The sequence below is a fragment of the Anabas testudineus genome, chromosome 13 (genome assembly GCF_900324465.2).
Source record: "Anabas testudineus chromosome 13, fAnaTes1.2, whole genome shotgun sequence".
Classification (NCBI taxonomy): Eukaryota; Metazoa; Chordata; class Actinopteri; order Anabantiformes; family Anabantidae; genus Anabas; species Anabas testudineus.
In genome coordinates this window covers 7608427-7630177 of record NC_046622.1, presented here as the reverse complement: position 1 = coordinate 7630177, position 21751 = coordinate 7608427, and the positions used below count along the sequence as shown (strand labels likewise).

Sequence of the window (21751 nt, the reverse complement as noted above, 5' to 3'; positions counted from 1 at the left end):
GCATGTTTTTACAGTGATGTACAAGGTGTGTTTGTTACTTTAATGCTGCAGCTGGTTAATCTGGAGCTAATTTTAATTTCTTATACTGTTGGACTGTGAATTCCCCCTTGAGGATCACAAATTCATATGTTAACCTATAATAATAAAACCTACCATTAAATACTCTATATTAACTAAACTGGTGGTTACTTTAAACATGTTGTAAATAATAAACTAGTAGTTTCTAATCTAAATGTAAAAATGTCTTGTAGATTTATGTCATTTTCCCTGATTCAGCTCCAGGCTCTTGAACACATCAATTTTTTACACAGATTAACTTTTTTAATCGATGTTGCTTTATTAGCTTTAGTTCTTCAAGATATATGATGATGTAATCTGGTATTGTAGATGTGAGACTTTACTTTTAGTGACTTATTACAATCTGGCTAATGAAAAGTTGTTTTTATTAATGATTCAGACCTACTCTATAAATCACTTGTAAATCAACCATTAATAAAGCAGCATTTCTGGACCATATGAAAGTATAATGAACAAACTAATTTTCAATTTATGACTTTTCCACAACAATATACTGCAGCCATTTTTAACATGACTTAATGTACAAGAATAAGTGCAGCTGCAAAAATCACAGGTTCCTCATTTCAGTACTTTAAACTACTACAATGTGCTGGTGATGTTTCCTTTGCCACGTACAGTCTAAACTTCAGCTGCAGATAACAGATCTGGAGTAAGTAAAATAAAATGAAAGTAAAATGAGCCAGGATATGTTTTCATGTGACAGAATTTATTGGTGAGATCTATGGCATAACAGAAAATGTTTTATAGATCACTCACAGGTGCATTCACTTTGTAACATCGCCTGGCATGAAAGTCAAAAATCCACATGGGGCTCCTGGAGTGAGAATCAAACACGCTAATGTGAGAGAGATAGAGAAAAGAGCCAACGCTAAATAATCTCACTCATTCAGATTCACATTACCATCTTTACATCTCACAATATATCAGCTGAGTCCTTGAGCCAAACAGGCAGGAGATAACATCTGCACATCCTCAGTTGAAGTGTTCGTAGCCCATCCTGCTGCACAAGTCCAAGGTAAAAGCCACGATCGGCCCACGTCTAACTGTAACATTGGAAAGGACTGATCATTCTGCCTGTGGTGGCGAGCAGAGAGTCGTTCAGAGGGAGAATCGCCACACAACAGATGTGGCTACAATGTGAATTACACAGCTGACATGAGATTACAGTGAAAATTGAAGTGATATGTGAGGTTTTGGTCAGTAGACGGACCAGGGAGGGATTGAATCCAATTTGCTTTACGTGTTGTTGTGTCGAAGATATTGCAAACATTTTTTATTCTTATTAGTGTAGATAAATTTAAAAGGAATGATTTTGAGAAACCAAAGGAATTCAGGATGATCAGTTTGAGATCAAACTCCACTGAATCCTTCATGTCAAAGGCAGAAGACGCTGAGCGACTAATCGTCTATGTTAATATCTTAAGTTAATTCCAGTTGTGATGTCTCTGCTTTGATTTGCAGTGACCTTGACTCAAAAGCAGACGGATGAATGACTACAGCGCTACAAATATGTCAGATCTCCACCGTCTGCATTTAGGATTTCAGTCTCATTAACAAGCAGAAAGCCACAGGAAACCTGAGAATAGAGTCCATAGGTGTCCACAGGAGTTGAGCCACATGCAGAGAGTCAGTCTGACCCCGAGATAAACTCCCCTCGTAACGTTAGCATTTGATGTTCGTCCTTTTGTTGTGGTTTTCAGGGCCAGTTTTCCTGTGTCACGTTAACTGTGTATGAGCTGCAGTGCATGGCTCTGTTTAAAGGGTTAGTTATGACGTGCTTCTTTTAAAGGTAGTTTAAAGGGACGTTTGTCTTTGTAATTAGCTTTGAAAACCTTAACACTGATTCACTTCTGTAAGACCAGTTCGTTTGCACCATTAAGGCTAAAAGGAGCTGGAGGTCAGCACAATGTAGGTAAATAATCACAAACATAAACAGTAGATTAAAAGTCTTTGCTGCACAGGCTTAAAGTGGACTTGTAGGACTTTATTACATTTGAATAATTTTGTATATTATTATATAAATATGTAAAAATGTACTACAAAATTGAAGTTTATTTGTTAATGCAGCTGTTTTACATATCTACAGCACTTGAAATATATATTACATTACCTCTAATTTGTTGCCTGCTTTTATTTAAAATGTTCCACGAAGTATTAATAGTGTCCAGTAATAACTGATTTACTGTAATTGGACCATTTTTGTTTGCAAAGTGTCTATAATTTTACCTTTAACAACAAAACAAAACAAAACACACTGTAATATAACACACAACACTGTATCCGCTGTATTTCTGCAAGTTCCAGTAAAATACTACTTGTACATAAAAGTAGGCACAATGGGGGAAAAAAGTAACACCTGGGCATTTTATTTAAATGAAAGTATTTTTTTAAATACTGGCTACTTATGGAGTATAGGCCTGGAAACAACCTGTCAACCAACTATTAGGTACAGAGAATATTCACTTCACTGCACTGCAAAGCAATTATAAATATAGTAATATAATGGATATATACATGTGCAATCTACAGACTTTACCATAAATTTGCAAATCACTCATGTAAACACATAATTCTGTAAATAAACATCTTATTTATCAGGTGGTTCTCCACTGTAATGTTATTTATTATAAATAGAAATTGATTCACTAGAGGCCAAGATATCCTGACTTCTAAGGCTCCAGTAGACTCTGCTTGTCAGCTCGTTAAAAAGCTGCCTCCACATCTTTACGATGCTGGATTTTGTTAAGTCCACGTCCAATTCAAACTGCGACTGGCTCAGTGTGTAGAAGTGAAAAAGGTAACCGCAGCAGCTTTTGAACTTGTCTCTTTAGAACTGTTTCATTTCAAATAAGTGCAGCTATATCAGTGTTTTCATGGAGGGAGAGACACATGAAGTAGCCATAAAGCACAGAGTTAAAAGCGAGAGCAGATGTTACCCCATTTTTAAACAACACTCTCAGCAGTGCACTTCCTTCTGACGTCACATTTCTATCTTCAGTTCAGAAGTGAAGGCTGCCTGTATGACATAACTTCATTTTCTCAGCTGTTACGTCAATGTTAACTATTCTAGGAATGGTTAGGTCGGAATTTGCCCCCTTGTGGATGATCCCTGATACATACAAAGCATGCAAGAAGTGCATACCCTTTCATGCACATAAACTGCTTTACGTGTTAATGTATTAGCACCTGCTGCGGCTGTGTGGTGAAACGTATATTCATTTAATAATTTAAACTGCTTCAGAGTAAGATTAACAAATTCCTTTTAATCTTACAGTAATTGAATAGTGGATTATCCCAGGCCACATAAATAACAAATATTAATCGTTGAATTGAGCTGTATTCTTCTTTAAATAGCTAATCTAGAATCTCAACAATCAACCAAAGTCTGACATATAAAAACAATATATAGTTATATATATATTAACATACTGTACATCCAAAAATACAGTTTGTTTCTTAAAGCTTTGCATGGATTAAACGTCACACATGGGAGGACAGAACTCGCTGCATGAAGATATAATCTGATAGCATATGTGAATGTAATCATGGCTGCGGCCTATATATAAACACAGCACTGTAAGCGTGTGATGCACTCTAGTGTACAGTGCTGTGGAGCGAAACATGACCTGGATTATGAGAAAAAAAGGCTGCTGAATATTTCAGGTTGATACCCCCCAGTGCTTTGCTTTGGGACACATGGCAATAAGATTATCACAAGGACAGGACCAAGCTCCTTCCCTGAAAACAAACGGGCACTTTGTACTGTTTCTTACAATCATCGAGGCCGTTACAGCGTCTTTTTCTTTATCGGTTGTTTAATTCTTTTGGTGTCAGCTGACTAACTTCATCCTCTCTTCCCCTAAAGGACTGTTCATCTGTTCATTTCTTAAGTAGAAACTCATTTCCACAAATCTGTTGGCTTGAATTGTGATTCCTGTCTGTCTTCTGATCCATCTGGCTAACTGTGGATGTATGTGGGAGGGAGATATTTTATACATTTACACTTCTACTTTTTGGCAAAAACATTTTTCAAAAGGTTTAAAGGCCCTAACTAGCTTGTGTGACTCTGTTTCTATATTTTCTGGTCTCTTTTAAAATCTCTGAACACTCACTTTTAACCAGGATGTGTAACAGGCACATATGGGTATTACCAAGGGTTACCAGGAGGAAGGACCTGAATAAAGATTAACATTCTGTACATAAAAGCCAGCTGTGATATAATTAATCAGTCTAATCTACGAATTAGTGTCTTTAGTCTATTTATACTTGAAACAACAGTCAGTTATGGTACATGTCTACTCATGCACCAGTCACCAGGAGTCACCTGTGTTCAGCCGTCTGTGGCGGCTGGCCACAGTTCAGACCAGTGGAGAGCCTGCGTGAGCCTCCTCCATTACACGAGTGTAAATGTAAGCAGAGCGAAGCAGGGAGCAGCAATCAGGTCAAGTGGTCTGATTGGTCGGTCAAGTCGTCTTCCTCCACTCTCATTGGCTCGACAGCTCCAGAGGAGTGTTGTGACTGGCTGGAATAAGACAAGTGGGAGGAGCGGCTCTGCGTGTCGTCCTCGTCTTCTGCCATCACCGGCCTCCTCACGGGCCGTTGCTCCCTCTTAGGCGTCTCCTTCTCCCTGCTATCTCCCACCTCTCTCCTCTTCCTCCCTGCTTTCCTCTGCTCCCCCACCGTCCACATGCTTTCCTCCTCGTCCTCCTTTCCTTGCACCTCTCTGTCAAAGTCCAGCAGCTCCTCCATCATCTCCTCTATCTCCATCTCTCCATCAATTTCCTCTTCCACCTCAGACCGGAGCTCACCCATGCTCTCAGTCCGGTTGGTGTCATCCGTCTCTTCCTCTTCCCCGAGTCCCCTCAGCCTCTCAGGGGGGTCGCTGGCCTGACTCTCTCCAAACTCCAGGATGGTGGGTAGGTTGCCCTGCTTGGGGCAACGTTTCCTTAGGCTCACCAGGAAGGGCTGCGGCAGGGAGAAGATGTCCACATTGTTACCCAGGTCGATCCAGGTCACACTAGGAAAGCTGCCCGGATCCTGCATTGAAAATATCAACATCATCACCATGATCATAACCATAGTATTTCAAGTAACTGGTGTGAAGTTTTCAGTGACGTGATTGGTCGAACAAAGAACCTAATCTGTCATATTATTAGATTTATTTCACTATTTTCTATTCTATTCAGATGAGCTGAGCTTCTGACCTTCAGAGCGTCAGTCAGATCCTTCAGAATAGCTCTGGTCAGTCTGTTTCCGTTCAGTGCCAGCGTCTCCAGGTGTGGCAGGGAGGCCAGTGTGGGCAGGAGCAGGAGGAAGGCCTCGTCCGTCAGCTCAGTGAAGCCCAGCTCCAAGCTAACCACCGTGGATGCATGACGCTGTAGGTGTGCACACAGGCGCTCCATGTCTCGAGCTGTCAGAGGGATGCCTGACAGATCCAAGGCCCCGCTGGACGGAGCGAGCGACAGCACTGCCTTTAGACTGTGGACAGAGACATGAGCAAATGTTACAGCCAATTTATTTACCAATATGTGTTTATTATTTGTAATGTTCAACACTGTATTATTTCACTGCATATAATATAATAATAATAACATTTTCAATACAATAATATCACACCTTAATTACCTCCACTAATCACACATAACCTGCAACTTCACACGTCTCCTGCTTGCGTCCTATTGGCTGTAATTTATTCATTGTGAAGAACAGAGCACACAATGCATTAAACAATAGGCTGCTTCTCTCTTTAAATGCAGATTCTGGTTTGGATGCAGTTTGTACTGGGTAAAGCCCTCCAAATGTGGCACCTTGACCCACAACTATGGCTACACTAAATGTATCATAAACATATTACTACTTCTATTAGTAGAAACTTACAATTCTTCCATTTGCTGCCAAAATTTCAGTTTTATTTGAATGGTACTGTAGGTTTGCAGTTATTTAGTCATACAACAACATGCACATGCCCGTATGTACACCCACAGAGTTACTGGTTGCTCTACTTGTTTCACTTGTTGAGCAAACATTGAAATATATACCAATGCAAATTCAGCCAAAGCTTATCTGAAACAGACGTGTTTGGGGAATAAGGGCGAAGTTCCACTAAAGACTGTGACTCCTGTAGACTCCTTGATAAGACGTTTTATTCTGACTAACTGACTAAGATCTCTTCAAACTATTTGTTGATACAAATGACTGAAACCAAAAATCTGTGCACCTTACCTCAAAGCTATGGAAAAAAAAGTAAAGAGTTTGTTTTGTCAACTTTATATGAAACTGAATTACTGGTGCATTACTGCACCGTTGCAATGGTCCAAGAGGTCAAAGAGCACTTGGTTCAGAGCCTCTGTATGAACTGAGATTTAATATTTATTGTCTGAAAGTCAAAGAGCAACATTAAAACATGCAAAATGACCAAAAAGACATGTAAAACAACCAGACACACAACAATCTGAGTTAGACTTAAAATCACTTTGACTGGCAATTATAGAATATTTGAGTATATATGAATGAATGAATGTTTAATACAAATATTTAAAATTGGAAACCACAGTACATAAGCAGTCCTCTTAAGGCCGTAAACACTGCAGCTAAAAACAGACATAGGTACACCCAGACAAAGACAGAGAGACACTAAGGGGATTTAGGGCTTATGAAAATAAAGTCTGTGGAAAATAAAACGGCTGTCGAGTAACAAAACGCTGAAGATATAGTCGCCAAATACATGGTGGGGGCTAAAAATAAACACAGTGAGGTGTCTGGATTTGACAGAGAAAGGGCTGATGTCAGGTCATCCGTGAAAAAATAAATAATTTTTCAACCTTACAAATGAAAACAGTACTTCAATACACACTGAACATGAGCAGACACTTACATTCAAGGTTTAGATACACACAGTGTGAAGGTTAATTTGTTCAGCATTAACTCACTGCCACTAATTCTGCTTCGCTTACATACCGGTTGACCGAGAAAAAAGCGACTGTGGGATTCACAGTATCATCAGTAACAGCTGAATGTTTTATCTATGCACATACCAAAGAGACTTCAGAGGAATCTAGGCCAGAGCTGCCCAAAGCCAAGCAGCGCACATGGGTCAAATTTAGCCCTCCAAAAATGTTATACTCACTCTCCCACGAGTCACAGAGTGTCTGTCACTCTGTTATATTTCTGGTTGGATTTTGGGGGCACAGCACAAAACAGTTTATCTACAAAGCTCCTGAATGAGGCTGCTTCCTCTTCATGGAGTTTAATATTAGTGCTGTTGTATTGTCCTTCTCACCACACGTTTGTAAATCCAGGTTTGCTTCACTAACCACCTGCAGGACATTATATCTCTAAACATGCATGTTTAAAAATGTCTCCTGCATATGTTCCCTTTAGTGCAGCAAGGAGAAACATCATTCCAGTAGCAGTCATAACAGTGTGACAGTGAGCCAACATGAAGAACAGCAGGACCCTGAATTCAATAAATGTAATGCCATTAATTCTGTTATTTACACCTGCACTCTTCTTCCTGGGGCATGTCAAAATGTCTCCCAGGGAAAGCCGTCTACCGTTGGCATCTCCTCTGCCTGCTGCCAAACGTAATCCTGTCCAAGTAAACTTTATTTCATCCCACAATACAACCTGTTCAATCTGCCGCTGGGTCTACACTGTGGTTCCCAGACAGCAGAGAGGTTAGTGATATTTTCCTTAGTAGGTAAAGGTAGCAGTAGAGCACTTCACTGTTAACAATAAAAAGTAAAAGTAAAACAATAACATCTGTAAAATACAGTTTAATTTCACTGCTACTCAACACATGTGATATGTGTTATCCAATATATGTTGTGTTATATCAGATTTGTGGACAAAAATTATTATTAATGTGCTGACAGAAAAAAAGTTGTGCATCTGCATCCTCACAGACAGATGTCAACACCTGGTTTATGGCCCATTCACATCTCTACTGTGTTCATTTTTCTCTGCAGTGGGATTTGAAGTAGTCTTTTTTGAAGCACACAGCTGGTGATTTCCAGGGACCTTGACACATTGCCGCAATTTATTTTCTTATTACTTCCACCTCCACTTAAACTGTGACTAAAGCTCAACTCTGGAAAAAGGTTCAGGTTCCATCAGACATTAATAGTCATGGCAAAAGAAACAGAATGAAAATGTGACTAAATTAAATCAAAGTATTTATCTCGAACTTACCACTCGTTACTATTTTTGTTGTGTATTTAACCAAACTGGCCAATAAAGAGCAGTAACAAGGTTTCCACAGAATTTAATGTAATTACATGTTTTTTTTTCCACTCCAGTTCCCCTGCAGCATTGTCACTACCACTACCTTAACAGATTTCCTGTGGGAAATCTGAGCATTTAAGCGCACGTAGCAGCTGCTCCCTGAAACATCAGGACAAAAATAAGCATTACATGGATGAAAACACACAGTGAACACAGCAAATAACCATTTAGGTACAATGGTAAACGCGAACGAATCATGGTTTAAGTCACAAACAAGCAGAAAACATAACCTTGACTTGTCACATTATAAAGTAGATCAGCGTCATAGCAAACACTGGCTCATTTACACACCTAGCAACACTGAGCAACATTTGCATTCACTTTTAGTCGAGTCTCTGGCTACACAGGGAACAAAAGTTCAGTAGTCGCTCTCCTTTTAACTGTGTTTGCTTTCCACCAACTCCTGAGGGAAATATCTGGCTCTTTAGACTCTGCATGCTCCACTCTGTGTACGAGCTACAGTCTGTGTGCTGTTTGGTGCTGGGCTGGCAGTGGACAGTAGATAATTCAGGGCCTTTTGGCTGAAATGAGAAACGTAAATCTGCTGCTACAATTGCTAAATGCTGTGTAGAGCTGCAGAGTCAGGTGGTAACTCTTATGTTACAGTATATGATATTAATAAAGCTAATTAAGTCTGACTATGTTCTATACTTCAGTGCGATATAGCTGCAAACCTTCATTGTTGTTTGGTACCTGCAGATACTTTAACAGATACTTTAACATTCACCATGCTTGTGCTGCACAACCTCAGTGAAATGTGTATTAATCCACTGTTGAAAATAGTCATTTACTCCTGTGTGAGTTTTCTAATAAAAACAACAGAATCTGATGGGGGACTGCTGAGCTGTTACACAAAATGTTAACTATAAGAGTGAAATCATAAACACAACATTACATACATAAATTATTGTGATTTGTCAATAGTAAGTGAAATGTAAAAGTTATCCTGTGCTGCCCTTTAACTTTAACTTAGACACTAGATCCCAACTTGTCCCAGTGTCTCAAATGGCAGCTAAACAATTACTGGTGTGTCCTGAATTTTGCCACATTGATCTTTAAAGTTGTTAAAAACAGAATGATCATAGTGCATTTTATGACAAAAGCAAATTTAAGGTTTGACCACCTGTTTCCAGAATATGTTTTGCTTTGTTTTTTTTGGTAAAAACATTGCAACAAGTCAAGCCACTTGGAAGTAAATGCAAATTAACTGAACAGAGCACCTTGAGGCTGATGAGGCCACCCCTCACTGTCTCCATAAGTGGTCTAAAACCACTTCCCACAGAGGCCCTGGAGGTTTGTGCACCAATTCGGCTCCACGCAGCAGCCCATTTCCTCCTCTCTGAGTGAAAACACGCTAATTAGTTAACACAGCTGGTGCAGCGATGCCCTTGGCTCTCGATTACACGTGGTTTGAGACCACTGATCTAATCGTTACAGCTCATATCGTCCTCCCATAGACGGCTGCTCCTCCCCTCCCAGCACCGCTTCTTCAGTCTGGACAAAGTGTTTTTCTGCACTCAAAAGGAAAAACATAAAGTATAAGTACACATATGTCGATCTGCAGACTATCTTTGTTGAATGTATCGTCAGCATTGGGAAATCTTTCTTGACTCCTTTCCCATACAGTACTCCCCCCCGTGCCTCTTTTAACCCAGACAAGCTACCATTTCAAACACACTCTGCCCTGAACATAAAGAGGCGGGACTAGTGCACAAATAAAAGCAGACGAGATGCCACGAAAGCTTGTGATGTGTTTGGATTCAGACCAGAATCCCACACTACAGAAAAAGAGAGACACACTCCCACTATGGAGGTCATTCACCCCGTCTGGACAACAACCAGCAGGACGGTGGGACCAAGTTCTGGGGACGTCATTTGGTGTTACTTTGAAATTTTACATCAGAGGTTCAGTAGTTAGTTACTGTAGCAATACCCAAAAGGCTGTAATTTATTCTCCAGCGGTCTAAGAAGTGTGCTGTGAAGAAATAATACTATAATAATAAAATACTTCAAGAGGCATATTGGTTTTAAGTACACTGTAGCTTTAAAAGACACTGACTGGATTTAGATTAGGACTGCTGCTGAAGTTTCATACGAGTCTCAGTCCTGAAAATCTGCCTCCTAGTTAAAATGTTTGATCAGACACATGATGCACTACATGGAGCAGGACATCTGCCCCGCTAACTGATGAGACTGGAGATAGAGGAAGTATCAGGCACTTCAGAGATAACCCCAATAAGTGGTCAGGTGAAGGTGAAGTTTTAGAGCTACAGAATAGAGAGTGAGGTCAGGTCGATGAGATAACCACCATTTTACAAAAGCTAAAATATGGCAGCATGCTTTGTTGTAAACATGCACAACCACTCATTATGGTCCTGTAAGTTGCTCTGTCTGACATCGTTATGAACCTTGTTGTCACGTTTCTCCATTTCTTTTTTCGGACGTGAACGTTTTGGTGTGGTCTCACTCAGCGTGACAATGATCAGTTACAGCGGAGAGCAAAGATGGATCAGACGTTTTCAGAAATCTATTTGGAGCCAAAGCGATCACTGATGCCCGTGCTGATAGTGTGGTGACCTACGTGCCTCTAATTATCACACTGAGGAAATAATATCTTGTGAGTCATAAGCTACTCCTCCACTTATCCCCGCAGTGGAAAGTTACAGGAAAGGACCTCATCATAGCCTGCATTTCATATCATCCATCCAACCATATGTAGGGGTTACATAAGGATTTTCTTGGATTTAATTATTACACTGTACATGCTCCTCATTGTGTCTCCTCTACCTGCCTTCCTGTGTCTCCTCCTGAGATCATTTATCACCCAGTCAGCTGGTGTGTGCGCACATCAAAGATGTCAGGTCTCCTTTTGCCTCCTCTTTCTCTTCCTTCTCTGGTTCTGTGACAGTGCGGGTGAGAAAACACCTCCCTCTCCTTCACCTCCTGTGCAAAAGGGTTTACAAAAGTAGCTCAGAAGGTGTGAGAGGTTAGGCTTGTCCAATCATGTGCCATCAGGTGCTGTAGTTATGCAGAGTCACATTCCAAGCAGCCACTACGGCATCTGGTTACAGGAGGAGTGAGGGAAATCAGCTGCAAGTGCAAGTGGCACTTTGTTCTCTGACGCTGGTTGGACATCACCTGTCCAGCTGCTACATCGTCTTATGCTTCAACACTAATATCATGAGGACAAAGAGCCCGTGCACATATTCACAGTATTTTCTGTCCGACTGTGGCTAATAGCTGCTTTTTGAGTCCTGTCCTCACCCCAAGAGGATCACATCCACCATCCAGCAGCGGCCAAACTGTGAGCGAAGCGGTTGACTTAATATTCATGTACAAAATACACTGAAAAAAAAACGGAGAGGGGCTTCGTACAACGTGTCTTTATCTGTGCGAGGCAGCAGTGCAGCTCACTGGGTAATACCATTATTCATGCAGCTACAAGGGGTCAGTGGTCCACTGGGAATAAACATGAGTCACACTGAGACACAAACAGATGACGGTGCTGTATTGTGGAGGAGGCTGGAAATGGAAAAGGCAAAGCATCAGACTTATTTTGTCTGATTCAGATGTACTTATTTATTCATATCGAGCCACTGCATTCACAGTTTGACTGGTATGGCACGACGTGACCACAGAGCAGCGAGCTTTACATCAGCAAAGGTTACATTTGAATTTTTTGCCTCATTACAATAATTTTCTACAACTATGATGGTTTGTAGACGAGAGTGGACACCCCACCACTTTTGGTAGTGGCTTTTATAATTGCTGTTCTGAATTGGGAAGTAAAGGATTAAAGGCGTGTGGTCCACTACAACATCTGGAACAAGAAATTCAAACATTTTTTCTTCGAAGCTCAGTGACAGCAGATCATTAAATCTGACCAAAAAGATAATCCACCAGAATCACCTTTTCTGCTAAACCTTTTATCATCTCCTACTTGCACAGCTTCGCCGGTGGCTCTGCCATAATCTCATATATTTTTAGAAATGGGTGTTTTATATTGTTTTCCTCTTATTGTCTTATTGTTAAGCCAGCAATGGCCTCTGGGTAACAATGATGTTCAGCACAGGAAGGCAGAAACAATTTGCAACCTGCGATGGAGGACAGAGAAAATGATTCATAGGATGAGTCAAAGGAAAAAGAAAAAAAAAAAAAGGTTTGGATTAAAATGAGAAAAGGGAGAAATAAAGAATGAATCCAAGTGCTTTTGAAGTGCTCAGATTAATTCTGAAACTCCATTATCTCCATGTTATAGCTTGCATTAATATTTGAAGGGCGAAGTTCCCTCCAACTCCAACTAACTGTAACTGTGAGCACGTGGGCGACTCCAATTCAACGCAGACTTTACATGTTTGTGCAGAGAATTCAAGTGAATAAGAGAGACTGAGAACAGCATCAACACAAAGGGAAAATCCTTCATTCAAAAAGAGGATAAATATCGTTACTCCCATTTTGAGTGATTAATAGAGCAGGTCTGCTTACGCAGTGAATATCAGCCATGAGAGAGGAAAGCAGCATGCCAACATATTAAACACCACAGGGGGTCAGATCAACTGGGAAATCATAGACATAAGAAGGAGTTTACAGGAAGCACAGGAAAGTAAAGGGGAAAGATAAGGGGGGAAGTCAAAGCTGTGATCCTTTTCTTATCCCCATTGATAACATTTCTTTTTACCAAAACTTAGATGGCATCTTGATATTTGCACTGCAACACTGAAGTCTGACATAAGAAAAATATTACCTAATCAGTACCAGAAAACAGAAAGAGCACAGGATTTTTTCTACATCTGCATCCTATCAGAAAAAGAAAACTCTATAGGAAACCAGTTCCTACTTTTACAGGAGCACAAAATTGACTAAATCACTATATGATGTACAACAGACAATAGACTATCTGAAGGTTGTTACAGAAGCACTGAATGAACGCGATACAATTTCATGATAATGAACACTGGCACAAAATACCCAGGAGGCATTTTGATGCAGCACCAGCATCAAAACACATCAGGACGACAGCTGAAATGTCCAGAGCATCAACAAATGATCCATTCATCATAACGTGTTTACAGTCTGTGCCCATAAACACGATGCAGCTCACTGCACTCGGCTGATTATGATGAAGTTTCATAATTATACAACAGCACACAGTTATTTTTGATATTTGAAGCACGTACATAACATCAACCGATGGAAATTCTCCAACCAAACCTTTACCTTGTTATCATCTTAATTTTTTGGATGACTGTTATGGAACCTCAATAGTTTTAAAGCTGGTTGGTGGAGAACAAAACAGAGTTAAAAGCTATCAAGTGCAAAAGAGGTCATGATTTGTCATCGTTTTCCTGGTGCACTGTGTTTTATAGCTGGGAGCTGGTGCTTGAATCTAGTTTTATTTTGCTACCAGGCATTTATAAACACCAGGAGTTTGTGAACGTAACTTATAGAAAATGTTGGGACAGAAATTTAATGTTCATATGTTCAGTTCAGCTCTTACCTGAAGCTTTAGCTTTAGCACTAGATGTCTCGACTTCCAAACAAACAGTGTTATAAATTAATGGCTTAATTAATGAATTGATATTCTTCAAACATACAAATATACAACAGCTTTTTGAATAAGGTTTAGCTATTTTGCAATACTAGCTGGTCTCGGTAAATCCTGTTGCATGAGGGCTCATCAAACATTTCTCTTATCATGATTCAATCAACAAATAACATTGAAAACATCCAACCTCCTCTACAGCCGGAGAGTTTAACAATGGCTGATCATCATAAATGGACTGACTACATGTAGTTCACTACAAAAACAGCAGTGACTGAGTGTGAAAGTATCCACGCTGGTAAATCGATGACTTCCCACAGGCAGGAAAATGGGTTAAAACTAGCAGCATTTCCAATAATAGCTTTGTGCCTGCTTCTAAGTCTGACTGAGATTTCTATAAAATCATGCAGGTTGTTCATATTTTAATTATACTTCTAGAAAAATTACTGCTTTAGGATATTTTACTTGGTTTTAGCCATCAGCTGCTTCAGATGACGACCTTAGTCCATATTTTTCACGACTGTCACTCCCACGCAAATTTAAATAAAAAGTACTTAAGGGCAAATAAGATCCCTGGCGTTTTTTCCCGCTGTTGAGACGAAGCAGACGGAGAAAATTAAGGGGCAGGATCGAGCAGAGGGAGGCTGAGACATCCTGACTCAACTTCTTTCTCTGCTGGGTGTCAGAGCACAGGTGGGAGGCAGCCAATAAATCTGTCAGCGCAGCAGCTCCAGCCAGCCAGTCAGCAGGCGGCAGACAGAACGACAGTCAGACAGACAGACAGACAGGTACAGAGGCAGACAGGCAAGCAAAACAAGATGCAGGTGAATGTCACGTCTCCAGTAAACAGTTTGTGTGTCATGAGTTTGTCATGTCCTTAATTAGATTTAAATGACAGAGATAACCGGCTGATGACCAATAAATTAATACAGCAACCATTAAGAACATCACATTTCTTAAAGTAAAGTCATCCAAATAAATAAATATCTACTGGATATAAACATTTATATTGAGTTTCTTGTGTAGTACAACTTCTAAACTTGTGTCTTCTTCTTTTCCTTTCAGCTGTTCCCTTTCAGGGGTCGTCACAGGGAATAATCTGCCTCCATTTAACCCTCTCCTCTTCATGTTCATGTCCTCTCTCACTACATCCATAAATCTCCTCCTTGGTCTTCCTCTAGACCTCCTGCCTGGCAGATCCAGCCTCATCATCTGTTCACCACTACAGTCACAATCTCTCCTCTGGACATGTCCAAACCACCTCAAACTGGCCTCTCTGACTTTATCTCTGAAACCATCCCTCTGACGGACTCACTCCTGATCCTATCCATCATCAACATATTGAGCTCTGCTGCCTCCAGCTCTGCCTCCTGTCTTTTCTTCAGTGCCACTGTCCAAGCCGTACAGCATCGCTGGTCTCACCACCATCTTCAACACCTTTCCTTTCATTCTCACTGATACTCTTATCACACAACACACCTGACATTTTCTCCACCTGTTCCATCCTGCTTGCACAGACGTTCTGAATCGTTGACCCTAAGTACTTCAAGTCCAGCACCTTCTTTACCTCTACTCCCTCTGACCTCACTGTTCCACTTGCATAACATAATAACATACGTCTCTGCCACTCCAGTCTTCCTCATACAACACTACAACTCTCTCTCTATATGGATTTAAATATTATCATTCACTCATGCAGTTCCTGCCAACATGGCGAAATAAACAGAAGTAGTCATGTGACTATTAAACAGCTTTGTGAGTACAACGATATGAACCTGACGTGAAATTACTGAGATTCTTCTTAAACATAAATATAATATTTCTGTGAAGTTGCTGAATTTGTAACTTGCCCATTAGTTCTGATTTTCTGTGATGATTTTTTTCTCCTGGCTTGTTCATCGCACCCGGAGAACAACTTCAATCAAACACAACTGACGGGCAAATAAAGCAAATTTCTTTTTATGGAGAAATGTCTCATCCTCATGTTGCTAAAAGTAACCCTGCCCTGAGAATACATGCTGTCACAATGTGTATCTCACAGTTTTCTCTGCAGGGGTGTTGGACCACGGTTGCAAAGCAGAAAGAAGACGAGGTCTGCAGGCCGCGGCAGATATTCAGCTGTGCAGCTGCCTCATTTCAGACCTCTGAGAGGACTTGTTGAGCACTGAAAGGAGCTGTTGTTAGGCAGCCAGACAGTGAACAGAGAGCCTTGTTAATCTTTGCCACACCTTCTTTAGCTCAATAGACAACGACACACTGCTGTCCAGTTGATTTACATTTTCTATAAGGCCAGTCGTCAACAGCCAAGCTGCTCATTTGTTTCTGATCATTTATAGATTTGAAAAAGTTCAGATTGGACTTAAGAGTCGGAGCTGACAGGTCCAACTGGATCTTCTCAGTGCAGGTCACTGTCTGTGGTCAGTGGGTCTAAAAGCAGACGGAGTTTCTCAGATATGAATCTAAAACAGCTGAGTCATGATGCTGGCAGCTCAGTGTAACATTTAGTGGATATTAAGGCGGGTTTGTAGGAGAATTAATTCAAAATGTTAAAATAATTGTTATCGAAGCTCCCTTCAGACATTTACTCTCCGGTAATCTGAAGCTGGATTCATGTCTGAAGGAGCCCACTGGTCAGTTTTCTGTTAAAGACCCAATCTTAGTAAAAGGTTGCACACAGTAACATTTACATATGTCTCACTTTCAACACTGCACACACAGGATGACGACATACTGACATATAACAAAAAATGTGACCTACAGCCTATGTCTGAATAAAGCAGGTAACATGAGGTATCCATGTCTGTCTGAACTGTGTAATAATGTGATATCCAACATTTGAAGATGAGACCTGTGGTGAAATCTAAATGTCATTTTCAACCCAGAGAGTGTGAAGGTACTCTGCGATTCGAACTCAGACGAAGGAAAATAAACAGAGATGCCACATTCGTTATCTTATGATTATGTGTGATTAAGAATAACTACGCATCGCTTTTCAAAATATCATTAATAATGCACAATTAGCTGAACAGGCTGGACTAAATTGGAGAGAGCTAAACCAAGCTCTGTTCTGACCTTTAAGGGAGAAACTTTGGCACCTTTGGCAACTATGTCTGAAAATACAAGGTCAGTTTTAAGGAAATGTTTTGTTTTGCATTATTCTATTTACCGAAACTGCTACTAAAGGATTTAAAGGAAAGAAACATATATCACAGTAGAGTGGCATTTATACAATACTAGACGGGGCAGACATGACAAAATATTGATTCTATGAGCTACAGAGGCAATAACAGAGGAGCATTTTCTCATTAAGAGGTCATGTTTTATAGGTGGACTGTCCCTTTAACTGTGGGTGTTACAGAGGTACAGAGCAGGAGACTGCACAAATGAACCACACACACCCTGAACACTGAATAATTTTAACATATAGCACCTTCACATATGTTAAAGAACAGAAAAGGAACAATTTTAGCTGCTATAGGTGAAGAATGTGGTGATTTTTAAAATAAGAAATCAGACGCAAACTCATGAGCATCAGGATTTCACCCTGTGACCATTCATTCACTGTTTCTCATTTACATCTCAGCTTTATGACTATTAACATCACAGTGTGTTTCCACACATCACACTGCTTTTTTTATGTACTTTTGTTGATATAAGTAGTAAATGATGTAAATAGCCTGGTGAGTTACACAGTCTATGGTTATAAATTAACATTTTAAAACTTGCCTGTGAATAATCTTAATTTTTAATTGTCATCAGTATCAAAATACAGCAGTTCATAGTGTGTGTATGGATACAATGCAAACACAAACTACTAATAGATAATTCGGGAAACTTTCAGTGCCAAAATGTAGTTAAAAATGGCTTTTTGGTTGTTTACATACATAGATCTACAGTTTATGTTAGTTAGTATTATTCAGTTGAACAAAATAACTTAAATTTCACACTGAGATAAATACATATTGTATAAGAATAAGCGGCTCTTGTTGTGGAAAATACTTTAAAATACAAAATGCCACTCCCTGCACACAACTCTCTACAGATGGGACCATCAGTGGATCAGTGGACAATAATTTTTCATCATTTTTATTGACTCCACGAGGGGGTGATATAATTATCATAAAGAGGTGTTTTTGCATGGGTGTGAGTTGTTAGGGTGTTAATGGTGTGTGTTGTATTCAAAGGGATGATTCAATCTCATCTCTTGCCCTGAAGCCTCTGAGTAAATGGGGTTCTGTCTCTCCTGTGGCTAATCACTCTGACTGGAGTTCATGACAGCCTGAAAACGCTGACTGCAACGCTGCATTGATTAAATCCAATCCACCAGTCCAGAATTACTTAAGATAATTACCCAACTCATTTTCATTTTTATCTGCAGATATCGTTTAATTCCACTGTAGGTGAGACCTGCTTTTACAGCAAATTTCTGGAGCTCAGTGTTTGATAAAACAAACACAACGGTTCATTTTGTTGACTGTGAAGGCACTGACACACACGCCTACGCCAACTCAGCCGGATGCTGAACTATTATTTTTCCTTCACCACTCTTGTTGTATTTGTCTACAAACTGTTTTTTGAGAAGGTGACACCTGGCGTTCATCAACAACTGAGGAGGAGAGATATGTTTATTTCCTACCGATCCTCCATTCACAGAGCAGTAGGAATCCTCTCTCCTCATGTGTCCTGCTCCACTGTCATGTTTCTACCATCTGCTCACACCAGGATGCATTTTTATAGCAGGTCTGGGTGTTTCTAAGGTGGATTTAGGTTGTGCAATAGATTGTGGGAATAGAAAAGGAATTTTTATTATATTAGAATGAAATTCTGAGGAACAAAATACTGCAATACAACATCGCTCAATGTAAGAGATAAATCACTTTGACTTAATTTCTGAGATGATGCACCTATCAGGACAGAGTTCAGGTCTTTTGTCTTTAAAATTAGTCTTTAATTTAGCATTGTGGCTCTAGTCGCATACTCACAGAGTATGAATACCTGACTGAACTTTTAAATGACTGAAAACAACTGTGATAAATTAAATTAAATGAAATTATCTAACCTTGGCTGAGGCTCCATGTTAACAGCAGGTTAGCAATTGCTAATTTGGATTGGCATTGCTATTCCAATTAAAAATATCATCAATGTGCACCAGAGAGCACAGAAATGCAATTTAAAAGACAGTGAACAATAAAAGTACAAGATACAAAAACGTTTAGCCAGAGAGGTATCAACTAACACTGAGCATCACTCCATACAGCTGGACCAAAGGAGAGAGACAGTGGAAGATGAAGAGCATTGAATGAAAAAGAATAAAATAATAAATATAGTAATATTCTGTGCAGTGCTGTGTTGATTTTCTTACTATTATTTATGCCTCTGAAGAAAAATGTATTAAACTATTTCCCATATCGTTGAGCCAAATACTTTGGTGGCTGTACTTTACAGAGGTGCAAAAGCATATTGGTTAGTTGTTTATAGTTGCTGGCTGATTTGCATATTGTGTGAGAGTGCTGCATACAGTATATCACATCCATCCAAATCTCCATTTTCATTTGGCCACGTACCTTCAAACCAAGATTAAATGCAGACTGAAACTCCACACTCCAAACTATAAATACAAAGACCCTTTTGGTAAAGTAGTGTAGTGTGCATAATGATGGATGAAGATGGAAAAAAGGCAAAGAAGGGCAGTGAAGGCAACACAGAAGGAACTGATTTAATTTCCAACTGTGCATCAGTGAGAGTGATAAAATAAAAAGGCAGAGATATCAGTGGATTTTTCCATGGCAGCAGATGATGACACAATGGTGACACACTGAGATGTTAACAACACACACACTCATACTCACCAGGCCTGAGGTTTCCTCTTGAGCAGGCCCTGTCTCCTCCACTGAGAGTGGGGGCTGAGATGATAGGTCAGCTGACGACATACCTTCTCCATCGCCCCGAGAGAGTCGCCCTCCTGTTGGACACAGACACGTACAGAGACGCACAAACCATCAGCCAAGGCACAGAGGTGTCAGGTGATGAGAAAAACCTCCTGGTGCTCATATTGGAGGGAAGCAGCGCAACACTATCAGCAGCGAGAAATGTTCTCACATCTGAACCGTTCAACGCGACAAATTAGTCACGATTCATCTCTGTGTTGGCCTGAAAAGTGATTTCCTGCTGATTGCCTCCATCTGACTGATATCCTGTTGGCTTTCAAAAGTAGATTTCATCTGATCCTGTTTCCTGGGTTCACACTATACATTGATTACAAGTTTGGTTGGTATGTTCTGAAAACACATTACATATTATTTAGTATATATAATAGTTCAAACACCGCCCGTCCAAAGATCCTAGGATTTAATAGTGAAAGTCAAAACATTTCCACACTCACAATGTGAAGGGAACTGAGGGGATTGGGACTAAACAGCTGTGTAGCCTTAAGAAAACCAGGGTTTATTTTGCTGTAGCTTAGTTTGAAACTAAGAATCTGTGTTCAGCTGCAGAAATGTAGAACTGTACTAGCTGGTGGAGGATTTAGCAGCTAAAGAGGTAAATACTGCACATGCTACAGGGTGGGAGCTGCAAGAAGAGTAAATCAATAAGGTTTAAAGAGTAAATCAATAAAGTTTAGTGAAAATATCTGGTCACTCCAACTCTGAGTGCTGTCCACTAGACGCTGTGCTAATTTCTGTTCCTGCACGGTAATGTTATAAAATCCCATTCTGTGTCGGCATGGAGCTAACACATTATCGACTGTTAAATTGTTATGTCTCTTATATCTATCCTCTCCAAGTCAGAACAGAAAGAAGAACAAAAACATTTTAAAATAAAAGTAAGAATTGATGTGACACCCTTTTAAAATGTACAGATTACAGAAAAGACATTTTACTGTGTTATTCTTACAGTATATTAGACTAGACCACCACATTAGACTGTACATTTGCATAAATAGATATTTCTTATCCTATAACACCAGTCTTTCTTGATCTGTACTGTCATTTGGAACATGAGCTGTGAGTAAACTGCAGGTGTAGATACATTAACCGCTCCGATTAATGTATCTACACCTGTCTGTGTTTAATTATGTGTGTGTGTTTAAGGTTTATATAGAAAAGCTAATTTCCCTCAAACACCTGCAGACAGGAAGGAGATTTTTTGGGGAATTGCATGCTGCTTAACACAAGAACACCCTGATGTCACTTTTACATCATTAGCCATGGAAAAACAAAATCGTGATCGTTGTTTAAGTGCATTTTGCATTACTTATCCTTTATTCAAAGGTTTTATGATAAGATTATCAGCCACTCTTGTGGAAATGAGCAACAAGTGATGGATAATTCTGTGAGGTAATAATGTTTCCAGCGTGACTCAGAGGGTTTAAGGCTGCAGCTATTGTTCAGCATATGCAGTATGGTATTCAGTATACTAATACACTGAATTTAGTTTTCACTAATGGTTCAGCACATAGACCAAAAAACCAACAACAAATCCAGTACATGCAATCTATTTTTATGCAGGAACATCTATGTAGCAGGTATTAGATTGTAACGCTGTCAGTTTTACTGTACATCTGTACACAGAGGAGTGGGAAATGGAAATGTCATGTTGCACATTATGTTACCACAGAATGGGATGGAGCAGTGAAGTGTTGCAGCATCAGCATGCAGGAGAGACACACAAGGATACAGCCTAATGAAAGAATTGTAGGACCACTGGAGCAAAGAATTAGCAAACACATTATTTATGTTTCCAATATGATTAGACACACATAAACACACGCTCACTGGGAAGCCTGGGAATAAATTACTACATGATGTGTTGATTTGTTGGGTCCATAATCACGCCCTTTATGCTACC

The 21751-nt window shown here is 39.9% G+C and overlaps 1 protein-coding gene across 1 annotated transcript in view; it reads right to left on the bottom strand.

Moving 5' to 3' along the window:
• Positions 1-835: 835 nt before the first annotated feature.
• lrrc75a (leucine rich repeat containing 75A) overlaps positions 836-21751 on the bottom strand; it is a 39037-nt gene continuing 18121 nt past the window's right edge. The window contains exons 3-5 of the mRNA XM_026365463.1: positions 19753-19865; positions 5283-5556; positions 836-5115 (exon numbers count right to left, since the gene is read on the bottom strand). Of these exons, the coding sequence (XP_026221248.1) occupies positions 4516-5115; positions 5283-5556; positions 19753-19865 (987 nt within the window). The 3' untranslated portion in view covers positions 836-4515. The remainder of the gene's footprint in view (positions 5116-5282; positions 5557-19752; positions 19866-21751) is intronic.